General features: G+C 43.0%; 1 protein-coding gene across 1 annotated transcript in view; it reads left to right on the forward strand.

The window, feature by feature from the left end:
- Positions 1–910: 910 nt before the first annotated feature.
- Positions 911–16,069, forward strand: part of RANBP3 (RAN binding protein 3) — a 187,651-nt gene continuing 172,492 nt past the window's right edge. Inside the window, exon 1 of the mRNA XM_029913475.1 lies at positions 911–976. Coding sequence (XP_029769335.1) covers positions 955–976 — 22 coding nt within the window. The 5' untranslated portion in view covers positions 911–954. The remainder of the gene's footprint in view (positions 977–16,069) is intronic.

Raw genomic sequence — 16,069 nt, forward strand, 5'->3', positions numbered from 1 at the left:
TCAAGTGATTTGTAACCCAACCCCAACCAAAATCTATCACTTGGGCAACACAGTTCTGTTTGCTGGGTACCTAGGTAGATTAGGTGTGAATGTAAATACAGTCTGGTCCTGAAGCCTTTCCCTGCAGCCCCAGATCATCACTAGCTGTCAGGGAGAGCTCATTTAGACTTCGCTTACAAATCATCATTTGAAATTATTAGGTTAGCCAACATCACCGAAATGAATGCACTGACATTGTCATAAAAAACAGCTGTATACGGAAGCTAGTCTATGTTCATACTTTTCAAATCTATTATACTTTTTCAGATACATGTATTTTATCATACACTGTATATGCTTTTAAAGTGTGTATTAATGTTTCAATTTCAATTCAAATTTCCAAACAGTCACTAAATTGGCATGTAACTAGTTAACAAAACTGGGGGGGGTGTTGGGAAAATTCAGGGGGGGTGTAGGGAAATCACTGGATCGGGGGCTCTAGGGCCTCGCCCGCACTGTGGTACTGGTGTCTCTGGGTGTTACCATGGCTGGAGCATAGCGGTCCCACGCCTGAGCCTCTGCGCCCAGCCCCGGCCCCCAAGAAGAGGCGGGGAGGGATATTATGTAGTTTGGGATTATGAAATGTGGAGTGTGTATTTGTGGGCATGCTCCATGTTACCCCGGATGCGGAGTCGGACTCCACACCTCCCTCAGGGTCTCTGATATTCCTGTAGCTGGTGGGTTTGGCGCAGGCGCACTATTTTTCTAACCGCGAGCAGCGGAATGAAGGGAACCGTTGTTTTCAGCGCATGCGTACTACGACTGTGAAGAGCCATATCCACCAGAGCATGCGCAGTGTCTCCTGCCTGGACTGGGGCGCGGGACACGCCGCGCATGCGCCCCATCGTTATGTCTGTTGTAAGTCGGAGTCCGGCCAGTCGCGCGCTGCACTCTGGGAGTGATTGAGGAAGTAAAATGGCGGATTTAGCGAACGAAGGTAGGGGGGACGTGGTCGGGATCGCAGTTGTACGGAGGAAGGGTCTGGGTCGAGTGGGTCCTGGAGTGGAGCCGGCCTGGCATAGTCTTGGGGGGCACTCCATGGGTCCTGTCGAGGAGTTCTTCCTCTCTGCCGCCTCCCCGAGTCCCGGCTACCGCGGAGGGAGCCACTGGACAAAGGGAGCGGCTGGGCCTAAGTGGGGCCGGCTATTTCCCTGCCCTCCCGTCCATGGGGGAGCCACTTGACATCCGCCCAGGGGCAGGCACCTGGGCCCGGGTCTGTCGGGAATCGGCTCTTGAGGAGGCGAGAGCATGGGAGTAATGGAACTCGGGGGTTGGGAGTTGGCGTGGGCACAGGCCTATTGGTGTAGGGCAGCAGTTCTCAAACTTCTGTATTGGTGACTCCTTTCACATAGCATGTAATAACCTTGTGACCCCCCTAAGGGGTCCCAACCCCCAGTTTGAGAACTCCTGGTGTAGGGTGTGCGGGCCAGGTGCTGTCTCTTGAGTCCTCGTCTGCCAGCCTACTGGTAAGGAAGTCCCCTTGAGGTGAGTGTTATTTATTACTGCCCCAGGAGCAAAGCTATTCCTTTGCTGCTAAAACCCCCGATGTGGGATGATAACTACATCCTTTTGTAGAGAGTCTAGCTTGCTTGGTAGGTATACACCATGTTCACATTCAGAAAGTGGACAAAACATACATGTATGTTTCCATTAGCCACCCAGTTTAGTTCATAGTGAAAAGTTACATAGCAGTGTAAAAGAGACCTGTGAGAGCTGCCACTTGCTTAATTATCACTTGAACCCAAAAATGTGAAAAGAAGGAAGCTCAGTCCTTCTCTTCTCACCTGTTTGGGGTTAGGTGCCTCCTGGTGTTTCACCCCTTTCTAGGTAGTGATCAGGTACCATGTTCCTATGCCCCTTCCCTGGCCTGTCTATATAGTAGTGCTATAAAATCCCCATTTCAGCTATTGTTTTCAGTGCTGTGTCCACACTTTTATGTCTAGCACTTAAGAAATATGCTTTGTAGGGTTAGGGGAAATCTAGGCATCTTTTGTATAGCCATACATTTGTGAGGGCAAGGGAATTGGTTTTATCCCTTCTTCCTAAGGAGTTTTAGGAAAGGGTGTTTTAGGAAAGACCATATGTAGGTCTTAGGCTTTGGCTACACTGGCACTTTTGTTGCTAAAACTTTTGTCGCTCCGGGGTGTGAAAAAACACCCGCCTGAATGAGAAAAGTTCTAGCAATGAAAAGTGCTGGTGTGGACAGTGCTTCATCTGCGGAAGCACGCTCCCAGTGACGAAGATACTACCGTTGTTAGAGGTAGTTTTACTTTGGAAAAAAAGCAGCCACACAGCACACCTTACAGTGACATGGCTGCAGTGGCAGAGCCGCACCGTTGTAAGTTGTGTGCAGTGTGGACCTAGCCTTAATGTGTATCTCCAAAGTGGAAGATACATAGAAACCTTTAACATAACACAAACTGTGAAGCATTGTGTCAGTGTGCCCTAGGGTAAGCACTAAAATCAAAATTGGAAGCCAAACAAAAACATACAGATAATAGAGAGACATTTATGCTAATGTCTTGCACTGTGCGCTTCAGAGTAATGTAAAGAAGGTCCAGGCTTCTAGGGATGGGGTTAGAGAGTGTGTGTGTGTGTGTGTGTGTGTGTGTTGAAGTCACCACTCTTTTGGGCATTTTAGGTAACTGAATACTAAAGACAAATATAATTAGCTATCTTCAAGGTAACATTACTGTAAATAAATAGTGTAAGATACTTAATGTGGTTTGTTAAATAACCTTGATATGTGACACATCCTGGGCCATATAGGGCCCTCATCTTAATCTTTTCCATTTAGGATTAGAAATTGGGTTCAAATGTAAATCCTATGTCCTCATTCCAAGTTGCCTTTTTGCAGCCTTGACTCACTCCTCAAAAATCCTTCCTTGCTTTTGCCTCTGCTTCTATCTATGCACAGGATTTTGCTGATTTCTTCTGAGAGAAAACTGACAAAATGAGTTGTGACCTGCCCCTATTCTGCTGTCACAGACAGAAGTTTCTTGTCCTTCTCTAACCCCTCCCTTTGCCCCAGTGACTGTGCCCCATCTCACTCATGCCCACTCTTGTTCCCTCCCATACTCTTCTCCTTCAGCTTTTACTCTGTTTTTTCCCTCACAATACAAGCATGTTTTAGGCTGTTTTTTAAACATCCATCTCCCTCTGACCCCCACCCCCAAAATCCATTTGCTTCTCCAACTACCATACCTTCTTTCTTCTTTTTAGAAGATCATTGAATGTGCTGTTTGGAGTTCCTGACCTCCGGATCCATCCAGTGCAGGAGGTCAAACTAGATGATTATAGTGTCACGTCTGGCCTTAGACTCTGAATCCTAGGTCCTCTCCAATCTGGCTTCTGCTCCTTGCACTCCATTGGAACCACTCTCGCCAAAGTCTTTGACCTCTTCCTAGTCAAAGCTCAAAACCAGTGCTCCATCCTCCTCCTCAATCTGTCAGCTGCTTTCAATACAGACCACACTCTTCCTGAAATCTTGACATCCCTTAACTTTTATAATCTCTTTATATATCATGATTCTTGTCCTACTTCTCTAATAGCTTCTTCAGCATGAACTTTGGAGAATCCTCATCTGCCCACTGGCTTTCAGTGGGCAGTTTACAGGGCTCTGTCCTTGGTCCTTTCTCTTCTACCTCTACACTTATCTCTGGGTCATCTCATCCTCAAACACAAATTCAGCTACTGTCTCTTTGTTGATGACTTGCAGATCTACCTCTCTACTCCAGATCTCTCTCTTTCTGTCCAAAGGTCTGTCTCTTTAACCACTTTTTGTGGATGTCTAGCCATCAACTCAAGCTTAACATGACTTTAACAGAGCTCTTAGTCTCCTCCCCCACTACCTTTCTTGATCATTGGACAGCACCACCATCCTACTGTCACTCAGGCCCATGAGCTTGGTGTCCTCTTTAATTTGGACCTCTGTCTAGGTCTTCACATCCAGGCTATATCTACATTTTGTAGGTTCTTGCTGCGTAATAGCTCTAAGATAAAGCCTTTCCTATCCATCTGCACCGCTACAGGTCTCATCTTGATTACAGTAATGTCCTCTTCTCTGGCTTTGACAAATGCAACCTTGTACTGCTCATATCCATTCAGAATGCTGCTGCAAAAGTCATTTTCTTATCCTTTCGTGCTCTCCTTGCATCCCTCCATTGGCTCCCTCTTCTCTGTTGCATCAAACAGAACTTACCTTTACTTTAAAGGCCTTTTATGGCCTATCCCCACCATATCTATCATTTCTCATGCAGACTGAGATGTAGATTCCCACCTCTGATTAGGCATGATACCAGCCTCCATCACCCACTCATTAAATGTTCAAACAAGCACCTTTGTGCCTTCTCCCATATTTTCCCTCATGCTGTAAAAATTCTCAAAGCTCTGTCATTAACCTCATTCAAAACTCTCCTTAACACTCTCCTTTCAGTGTACAAAACACTTGACAACTTTTAGGCTGCTAGCAGGCTGTGGCAACTGCCTATTATGACCAATTTTGCCTTGTGGTTTCTTTGTACTCTACTGTCTGTATCCATCTGTTTTCTGTTGTTTTATACGTATGTTGTAAGCTCTTTGGTGCAGGGACTTCTTTGTGTTCTGTATTTATACAGTGCCTAGCACAATGGGGTCTTCTTCCATGACTACCGCTTCTAGGTACTACAATAATGTCTCTTTTCTGAGATGACTGGGTTAGTGCTCCCTGACACTTGTTTTGATGAATTCTCCTCTAACAAACTTTCAAGATTGATTGATTGATTTTATATGAATATGCTTGTGACAGGAAGTTGTGTAGCTTTCCATGGTACTCATAGCTATGCCCCTTCGTTTTCAGTTTAAACCGATTTTTACCAAAAAATCTTGTTTTACAAAAAGTATTCATTTTTTCCCTATTTTCACCCTACTTTTGTATCATTCAAATAGATATAAAAAATAACTTGTTTTTATTAGGAAAATATAATACATTGCATGAGATATGTATTATGACAATACATTAGTCTGTGCGTATATGCAAAGCTTTCTGAAGTAACACTATGTATTAGTCTAGAACAGTGGTTTCCAACCTTTTTACACACAAGATCGCTTTTTGAATTACAGATCAACCAAGGATCCCCTTCTCTGAGGCCTGGTCCTGCTCACTCCTTTTTTCTTCCCCCCCCCCATTACTTGCTCTCCCCCACCTTCACCGGGCTGGGGCAGGGGGTTGGGGTGCAGGAGTGAGGGCTGCAAGCTCTGGGAGGGAGTTTGTGTGCCGGGGTCATACGGCACCTGATCTCATAGAATCCATTGGACATTTCATGAGTTTTACTTTTTATTAGTGTCATTTGTGGTTTATAGATCCAAAATCCTCCAGGGATTGTCACAAATCAGTATAACATTCTCAACTGTGGGGTGAGCATTGGCTGAGCCTGGGGCAGGGGATTGGGGTGCAAGGTGCAGGCTGTGGCCGGGAGGCGCTTATCACAGGCAACTCCTGGTCAGCGGCGCAGCGGGGCTCGGGCAGGCTGCTTGCCTGCCCTGGCCCCATGCTGCTCCCGGAAGTGGGTGGCTGCTGGCTGGCACATCTCTGCAGAGGGTCTCTGTGCACTGCGTCTGCCCGCAAGTGCCACCCCTGCAGCTCCCATTGGCTGGTTCCCAGCCAATGGGGGCTGCAGCGATGGTGCTGGGGGCAGGGATGGTGCGTGGCGTCACTTCACCCATCTTCCCCCCGGGGACATGCCAGCAGCCAGCCGCCAGACTTTTAGCAGCCCGGAGATCTCAATCGACTGGCAGAGGCTCCAGGATCAACCGATTGGTGATCACTGGTCTAGAAGATGCACACAATAAACAAACAGACCACACAAGCTCTGAAGTGCATGCACATCTGAACGTACTGATGAATCTCATGCCTACCACGTACACATTTCATGCTGTTAGCAGATAATGGTTTAAAGATCTGACATACTAAAATGGGAAGAAAATGAAAATCTGTATCAGAATACGTTTCAGAACACAAGGAAGTATTCAAAAGTTTAAAAAAAACACGAGAAAAGGATGAAGTTGAGTGTATGCACTGTAAATGGTGTGGTCCAATTATTAAATGTAAATATTTATGGGCTAATAGTTCTAAGACTACAGTAGTAAACTGTTTATTCAAATGAAAAGTTTCTTTTGGGGATTAGAGATGTATAGTTTTCTTAAACTTAAAGGTGGCATTGTGTTCTGAGTTCTGTTTTAGTTCTGCAGCAAACCACACTGAATTCCAGTCCATCAAAGCATTAATCTACTGAATATTTCCCCTCCCCCCCCCCCCCCCCCTCCCTCCCTCCCCCCAAAAACCCCCAAAATAGCTTTAAATAAAAGGATACTTTTTAATTTTTTTTTTTTTTTTTTTTCCACTGATTTTCACTAGTTGTTGTTTGTTGTTATAAACACTGATAAATTCCTGAGGGGAAAAAAAATAAAATAAAAACTGAAAAAGAAGGCTCCTATTTAAATCTATTAGTACTACACATGTTTAAGCTATAAAGAGTAATTAGTACTAGTATATTACCATTGTTCCTGAAAACGCTCCAGGAATCTCTCTCTAAAGGACAGAAAATATCTTACACTCAGGACCTTAGAGGTTCTTTGATTAGTTTCATGCTCTTCTCCATAATAGGAGCTGACTTCTTAGAATAAGTGGCTCCACCTTAGCTGAGTCTGGATTGTTGCCTGGGTATTTACATCTTCAGCACTGGATGTCTGCACCATTTCTATTCTCCAGCTATCTTCTCAAATTCATGAATTGGACCTGAGCATGGATATTGGAGAACTTGATTGTCATGCACATATAATCACTGCACTTGGCAGGTAGTGCACTTGACAGTCAAAGAACTACAGATCATGATCATAAGCAAAGAGCAGAAGTTTTTTGGTCTCTGAATAAATTAAAAAATAGAACCACCAAAAATCGGTAATACTAGCTTTCAAAACTGTGATACTGGTTTTGTGCCAAATTTGTGTTAGTGATTTTTATTTCTGCTGTGACTTTAAATGTACAGTTTGACCTACCTTAAAGTTGTGATCTGATTTTGTTCCTCTCGCCACTAAATTAAAAAAAAAAAAAAAAATCTTTTGGAATCTAAATGTGTATCTGTTAAAACAAACCACCCTCCAAATGCTTACATGTTCTCTTATTGAGACACTCAAGAGACTGCTAGCTTTTGTAGGCCCTATAAAATTTAAATTTTGAAATTAATGGAGATATCCCATCTCCTAGAACTGGAAGGGACCTTGAAAGATCATCGAGTCCAGCCCCCTGCCTTCACTAGCAGGACCAAGTACTGATTTTGCCCCAGATCCCCAAGTGGCCCCCTCAAGGATTGAACTCACAACCCTGGGTTTAGCAGGCCAATGCTCAAACCACTGAGCTATCTCTCCCCCCCCCATCAACAACAACAACAACAACAACAACATTTTGTTCTTCTTATGCTGGCTTTGCACCAGTTAGCTATCAAATATGAAGTCAGATACTGAATTAGGGCTGTCAAGCGATTAAAGAAATTAATCACGATTAATCGTATGATTAAAAAAATTAATCTTGTTTAACAGCGCAATTAATTGTGCTGTTAAACAATAATAAAATACCATTAATTTTAATATTTTGGATGTTTTCTACATTTTCAAATATATTGATTTCAATTACAGCACAGAATATGAAGTGTAAAGTGCTCACTTTATATTTAAATAGTATTTTTCAGTTCACCTAATACAAGTATGGTAGTGCAATCTCTTTATCATGGAAGCTGAACTTACAAATGTAGAATTGCATACAAAAAAAAATAACTGCACTCAAAACCAAAACACTCAGTCCTACTTCTTGTTCATCCAATCGCTGTAAAAGTTTGTTTACATTTGCAGGAGATAAAGCTGCCCGCTTCTTGTTTACATTGTCACCTGACAGTGAGAACAGGTGATCGCATGGCACTGTTGTAGCCGGCGTTGCAAGATATTTACGTGCCAGATGCACTAAAGATTCATGCATCCCTTCATGCTTCAACCACCATTCCATGGGTTGATGGGTTCTGCTCGATAACTATCCAAAGCAGTGCGGACTGACGCATGTTCATTTTCATCATTTGAGTCAGATGCCACCAGTAAAAGGTTGATTCGGGTTCTGTAGTTTCCGCATCAGAGTGTTGCTCTTTTAAGACTTCTGAAAGCATGTGCCACACCTCATCCCTCTCAGATTTTGGACAGCACTTCAGATTCTTAAACCTTGGGTTGAGTGCTGTAGCTATCTTTAGAAATCTCACATAGACACCTTCTTTGCGTTTTGTCAAATCTGCAGTGAAAGTGTTTTTTAAAATGAAGAATATGTGCTGGGTTATCATCCGAGACTGCTATAACATGAAAAATATGGCAGAATGCGGGTAAAACAGCAGGAGATATACAATTCTCCCTCCAAGAGTTCAGTCACCAATTTAATTAACAGATTATTTTTTTAATGAGCATCATCAGCATGGAAGCATGTCCTCTGGAATGGTGGCCGGAGCATGAAGAGGCATACGAATGTTTAGCACAGGGGTCTCAAACACAAATGACCATGAGGGCCACATGAGGGCTAGTTCATTGGCCCAAGGGCCGCATCGCTGACACCACCACCCCCTCGGCCCTGCCCCCACTCCACCCCTTCCCTGCCCCCATTCCAACCCTTTCCCCGAAGTCCCCACCCCGGTGTGGCGGGGGCTCAGGGCAGGGAGTTGAGGTGCAGCAGGGGGTTGGGGTGCAGGCAGGGGGCTCAGGGCAGGGAGTTGGGGTGCAGGAAGGGTGTGGGATGTGGCAGGCGGCTCAGGGCAGGGAGTTGGGGGGCGGGGTGCAGGAGAGCTTCGGGCTCCGGGGTGGCAGCAGTGCACGCCGGGGTCAGGGCAGGCTGCCGGCCCCGCTCCGGGAAGTAGCTGGAACCATGTCCCTGCGGCCCCTGGGGGAGGAGGATGCAGGGCTCCGCACGCTTCTTGCCGCTCCTCCCAGGTACCTTCCCCGAAACTCCCATTGGCCGCGGTTTCCCGTTCCCGGCCAATGGGAGCTGCGGGGGGGCGTGCCTGGAAGCCAGGGCAACACACGGATGGAGCCCTCTGCTTCTTCCCCCTTCCCCCCCGCCCCAGGCCGCAGGGAAGTGATGCCAGCTGGCACGGGGCTTGAGGGGGGCAATCCTGTGAGTGTAGTTTGCTCACCCCTGGCCTGGGGGTGGGCGCAGGCCACTCGGCGGGCCGCGCGTGTTTGAGACCCCTGGTTTAGCATATCTGGCATGTAAATACCTTGCAGTGCTGGCTGCAAAATTGCTATGCGAATGCCTGTCCTCACGTTCAGGTGACATTGTAAACAAGAAGAAGGCAGTATTATCTCCCATAAATGTAAACAACCTTGTTTGTCTTAGCGGGTGGATGAACAAGAAATAGGACTGGAATGGACTTGCAGGCTCTAAAGTTGTACATTGTTTTGTTTTTGAGTGCAGTTATGTAACAAAAATCTACATTTGTAAGTTGCACTTTCATGATAAAGATTGCACTATAGTACTTGTATGAGGTGAATTGAAAAATACTATTTCTTTTGTTTATCATTTTTACAGTGCAAATATTTGTAATAAAAAATATAAAGTGAGCACTGTAAACTTTATATTCTGTGTTGTAATTGAAATCAATATAATTGAAAATATAGAAAAACATCCAAAAACATTTAATGAATTTCAATTGATATTCTGTTGTTTAACAGTGCAATTAAAACTCTGATTAATCACAATTAATTTTTTTAAGTTAACTGATTAATCGACAGCCCTAGGTTTTAGGAGGTACGCTAGCATCTCACATAAACACCAGTTCAGAGGTTGCTGGGCTTACTAGAGGAAGAGTCTTAAAATAAAGGCTATGTTAACATTGTAACTTTTAGGGTGTTCTTTTTAAAACATTTTTGAATTGTTCTTTTAAACTTTAAATTAATAGAAAGTAGTGGGGGTTGGGGAGGGGGGTCTTATGATCCCTACCTAAGGCTAAAAATAGGCCTTTTGTTTTCAGCCAGACATGTTACATCTGCTTCATTTGATGTATCTGTGGCTTGGGTTTAGGGTGACCAGACAGCAAATGTGAAAAATTGGGACGGGGTTGGGGGTAATAGGAGCCTATATAAGAAAAAGACCCAAAAATCAGAACTGTCCCTATAAAATCGGGACATCTGGTCAACCTACTTGGGCTGAAGCTGGCTTTTACATCTTGGATCCTTGAATATGATTTGAAATACATTTTTTTTTTTTTTTTTTTTTTTAAAGAAAAAGGGATCTGAAAGATCTACACTATTTCCCTATATTCTCATTGTCCGTATTGATCTGGGGTGGCTGGCTAATTCATGTTGCAGGGAACAAGAAAATCCCCCCCCCCCCGCCATGTCCCTAAATTTAAAGTTGTCGTTTAAACCGAATCAACTATATTAACTCTAGTTCAGTTCAAGACACAAGAAAAATATTTTGTCAAGAAGAAAGGACTGCATTATTTCCAAGCTTTTGTGAAAGCAGTACAAATGGCGAGTTTGAAATAATTGTTGTTTTACTAAAGTGATCAGATAGTCCTTGGTGACAGTTGCCTGCATTCTAACTTGTGTGCACAAGTTGTTTATTTAAAAATAAGCTGCTCTGATTAGCTTAAGTGTAGTATGAGTGTTCTCCTCAATTGACTGTGCTGACTAGCGGAAGCCTTTTTTCTTGGTTCTTCTCAACCAGCAATAGCTATCCAGTAATCAGAGGTGTCATTTGTACCCTTGTAAACTGATAATTTTGGTCTATATACATTGCAGTCTAGAATAGAGAATATACATATGATGCCTTTTGCATTGAGAGCACTCCTACGTTAAAAGCAATGAATTGGGATACTAAACAGTCCCTGTACAGAAATTTAGGCCAGACTCTACAATTGATGATTTCTTCCTGTTCGTTTTGGCACCCCTTAGAACAAATTATTTGCACTGTAAACAGACACTAGCTACACTTTAAAAATTTTTTTCAGTGAAAACAACTTTTTGAATCCAGAGGAACAAGTGATGCCAGTTGTTGCCCAATATGCTTTTTTTCCTACACACATACCTCCTTTCAAATATTTTTTGGTAATATCTATTGTTTTTTCACCAGAAGTTTAAGAAAGCGTGAAGAAAAACTTTCTTCACTAACCCCTAAATTAGTTAAAATGTAACTCATCCCCCTATGTCCTATTGCCTTCTCATTAGTATGGATAAACAAATTTCATGAGTCCTAATAGGTCACCAAATATTGGTTACCTACAACACTCTGGACAAATTGTGGGACAACAGTACTAGGATAAACAAAATTGTTTTCCTTCTACCGTAGAACCTCTGAGTTACGAACACCTTGGGAATCGAGGCTGTTTATAACTCTGAAATGTTTGTAACTCTGAACAAAATGTTATGGTGGTTTTTTCCAAAAGTTTACAACTGAACATTGACTTAATACAGCTTTGAAACTTTACTATGCAGAAGAAAAATCCTGCTTTTAATCATCTTAATTTAAATGAAACAAGCAGAGAAAGTTTCTTTACCTTGTCAAATATTTTTTTTAAACTTTCCCTTTATTTTTGTTAATAGTTTACATTTAACCTAGTACTGTGCTGCATAGTATTTTTGCTTTTTTTTTTTTTGGTCTCTGCTACCTGATTCTGGTTCCAAATGAGGGGTGTGGTTGACCGGTCAGTTTGTAACTCTGAGGTTCTACTGTATTTTGTATGACTCTACCAATCTACTATCCTTACCTGATCCTTGTCTTCTTTGTCCTGTTCCCCTACATTCTTTCTTTCCGCCACCACAATTTTTCTCTTCTTTAAGCTTTATTTTTCCCTCTTTTCATTTATATATTTTCTTCTCTTTGTTCCTGTCTTGTTGAATCTCATCTCTCTTCTCCCATTCATCCCCTAATTTTGAGAACAAATGCAACAGAGTAATGCATGCAGCACTATAAAGCTAGAAACACTTTGGCTGCAATAAAGAACTGACTAGGATTGTGTGGTCTCTGATGTGTTATGTGGCAGTTCAATCAAGTAGGTGCATCTGGACTGTGTGGAAAATCTGCTACACAAGTTCTTACAGAGAAATTGTCATGTGCATCATGCATTTGTACAGATGAGAAAATATGCATTGGCTTTGCATGTAATTAGGAGGTACCACATTCCACTCTTATACCATCTGGAGTTTTAAGTCTAGGGAAAATGTATAAAAGTGACTGGTTTTATATTTAGTTAATCCTTTTTTTTTGTAAACTAGAACCTTGTGCTGAAGATGTCACTTCTTTTTTGAGCAGAGGGAGCCTGGGTTCAGTTAACATTAGAATAGTTTTGTTCAAGACTTGATGTACACTGGGACATACTCTGCTTTCTTGCCTTCACCACATCTGTGCCATAGGATTTACACATGGTCAGACTTAGGAGAGTGATTCCAGTTTTCTTCCTGTCCATCTCTTGCTGGTCTTCGTGTATTTGTGTGATCTTCAAGAACAGTATAAAAGAAGGGGATACTTGAGCTATCATGTGTGATCAAGGACATAAGGTGGTTGATGTCTTAGGAGGCTATCGGGAGTGGAAGGTTCGCTACAGAGTACATTCTCAGAATCTCTGTTTACATATCAAAGGGGTATTCACCCACGAAAGCTCATGCTCCTATACGTCTGTTAGTCTATAAGGTGCCACAGGACTCTTTGCTGTGTTTACACTAGGAAATTTACCTATTGTTGCTGATGTTTGTCAGCAACTGGTGCAGCTGAACTGGTGCTAAAAATGATTTAACTGCAAGTATAGACAGGACCAAACCATGCTAACCACAGCTGCAGAAAATTTGATTGTGCTTTGCTCAGAGCAATGTTCAGACAATAGTAATTGTGTACCTGAATTTAAAAAAAAATCCAAATTTCAACAGTATGTATTACGTGTTGATAAAGTACCCACAACTGACCAGTATGCTGCTTTTTGTGCCTTGGAGAATTGCAGTCCTTGAGGAAATACTGAGTTTGTGTTGGCTTTTAAGGCGCTTCAGGCCTTTTTATGTAGGAATGATGGTGTAGATCAACGGTTCTCAAACTGTGGGTTGGGACCCCAAAGTGGGTTGTGACTCCATTTTAATAGGGTCGCCAGGGCCAGCATTAGATTTGCTGGGACCCAGGGCTGAAGCTGAAGCCTGAGCTCCACCCTCATCTGAGGTGGCAGGGCTTGGCCTGCGGCCCCCTTTCCCCCAACCCAGGGCGGCAGGGCTTGGGCTCCGATCCCCAGGGATCATGTAGTAACTTTGTCAGAAGGAGAGTCACGGTGCCATGAAGTTTGAGAACCCCGGTGTAGATTTTTGAGAGCAGACGTATTGACAGCCAAGCCAACCAATACTAAATCTGTCTCATCCTTCCAGAGTGTCGCAAAGAAACTTGGCCTGTCTGGATTCAAGTGCTACCAAAAACCTTGAGGTTCTTGATTTCAAGGCTTTGAAGAATGCAAAGCCTATGAAGGAAGTGTTTCAGTAGGCTTGACCGTTCTTTAGATTCAGATATTCCAAGGTCAGAAGAGACCATTGTGATAATCTAGTCTGACCTCTACCTGTAGTAATACCGGCCATAGAACTTTCCCAAAATGCCTATAACATACCTTTAGAAAAACATCCAGTCTTGATTTAAAAATTCAGTGATGGAGAATCCACCACAACTTTTGGTAAATTGTTCCAGTGGTTACTTACCATCACTGTTAAAAATGTATGCCTTATTTCCAGTCTGAATTTGTCTAGTTTCAACTTCCAGCCATTGGATCATGTTAGACCTTTCTCTGCTAGAGTGAAGAGCCCACTATTAACTATTTGCTCCCCATTTCACAGACTGTAATCAAGGCACCTCTTGGCCTTCGTTTGATAACAGGGAAGGTGCTTGTGCATTGGTAACTGGTTAAAAGACAGGAAACAAAGTAGGAATAAATCTCTTTTCACAATGGAGAGAAGTAAGCAGTAGGATACCCCAAGGTTCTGTACTCGGACCTGTGCTGTTCAACATATTCATAAATAATCTGGGGAAAAGGGCTAAACAGTGAAATGGCAAAGTTTACAAATTATACAAAATTATTTAAAATCGTAAGTCTAAAGCTGACTGCGAAGAATTCCAGGAGGATCTCTCAAAACTGGGTGATTGGGCAACAAAATGGCGGATGAAATTCAGTGTTGAGAAATGCAAAGTTTGCTCATCTGAAAAAATAATCCCAACTACAGTGATGGGTTCTAAATCAGCTGTTACCACTGAAAAAAGAGATCAGGTTGAGCTGATAATCACTCCCCGCACCCCCATTTTTTTTCAGGCACTACTTCCCAGGATAGAGTCCCACGTCATGTAATTATGGCCTATATTCTTTGTTCCTATACATTAACATTTAGCTGTTTGCTTGCACAGAGCTTACCAAGTGATCCAGATCACACTGTATCAGTGACCGGTCCTCTTTGTTGTTCATCACTTCCCCAGTTTTTGTGTCAACTTCAGACCTTATCCGTGATAACTTTGTTTTCTTCCAAGTCTATTAATAAAAATGTTGTTAGTGCAGGGCCAAGAACCGATCCCTCAGGGACCACCCTAGAAACACACCTATTCTGTGAATATTCCCCATTAATACATTTTGAGACCTGTTGGTTAGCCAGCCTTTAATTGATTAAATGTGTGCCATGTTAATGTTATCTTTCTAGTTTTTAATCAAAATATGATGTGGTACCAAGTTAAATGCCTTACAGAAGTCTAAGTCGTATTACGTCAACTCTGTTACCTTTGTCAACCAAACTTGTAATTTCATTAAAAAATATCAAATTAATTTGACAGGATGTATTTTTCTATGAAGCCATGTTGATTTAATTCTTTATTAATCAAGTCCTATTTCAGCCTCTTCATTATTATGCTCAGGATCCATGTCAGACTGACAGCCTTATAGTATAGTCCACTAACTGTTCCAGGAGTGGCCGAACTTACTGACCATCTGTCAAGGCTGATTCCCAACTCTGGCACTTCGAGTGCAGAAGGTGGGGGCCGGCAAGGATTCTAAAAATTAATACTTGCCACTCCAGGCTTGTATTAAACTCCCAAGGTTACAGCTTCTTTCTAATGTTGGATTGGTAGATGATGCCACCACCCAAGTGCAGAACCCCTTTGAGAACCCAGGAAGGCGCACTTGGGAATTTCTTCCTGTGAGGTACCCTCAAGCCCCCCTCCCCACCCCACCCCGGGCAAGAGCTGAGAGAGAGGGGAAAAAAAGAAATCAACTGTTACCACCAGCTAATTAAACAACATGTGCACAACCTCTTAGACACACACATCCAATTTTGTTCTTAAAAAAGGTAAAATTTATTAATAAAAAAAAAAGAAAGAAAATACATCTGGGAATTTAAGCATTTGCTACATTTAAAAAAAGCCAACAACTACAAGGATTAAGGATCAAGAATAGCTTTCTTAAGGTCCAGCTTAAAGGTTACAAGCAAAACAAAAAGCACCTCGGGTTAGCGCAGAGGAGTTGGCAAGCCATAAAGTAATAAAAAGAAAGAAACCTAATCGCGTCTTCCTAGACATTTCCTGATCTACTTACATATCTGGGGTTTTAATGAGTAGTTTCTAGGTATGATACTGATAGGTTTTCATACCTGGCCCAAGCTCTTCCAGCATAGCTGCTCTGTCCCTTCTCTCCAGGAGAGCAACCACAGACAGACAAAAGGGGAGTCGTTTTTCAATTTTAAAAAGTTCTAGCCTTCCCATTGTCTCTTTTGGCCAGGTGTCCACTCATTTCCTTTTACCTATGCATAGCAGTGAGATTTTAGAGCAATTAGAGAACAACTACTAAGATAGGGTTACCATATGTGGAGTGTCCCAAAAGAGGACACTCCACGGGGCCCCGGCTCCGCCCCCCGCCCCCGCCCAAACTCCGCCCCCTCCCCCAAAGTCCCCGCCCCAACTCCGCCCCCTCCCCTGCTTCCCGCGAAAATTTGATTCGCGGGAAGCAGGCAGCAGGTGGGGGGGGGG

The sequence above is a fragment of the Terrapene carolina genome, unplaced genomic scaffold, assembly GCF_002925995.2.
Source record: "Terrapene carolina triunguis isolate 2854851 unplaced genomic scaffold, T_m_triunguis-2.0 Scaffold662, whole genome shotgun sequence".
Classification (NCBI taxonomy): domain Eukaryota; kingdom Metazoa; phylum Chordata; order Testudines; family Emydidae; genus Terrapene; species Terrapene triunguis.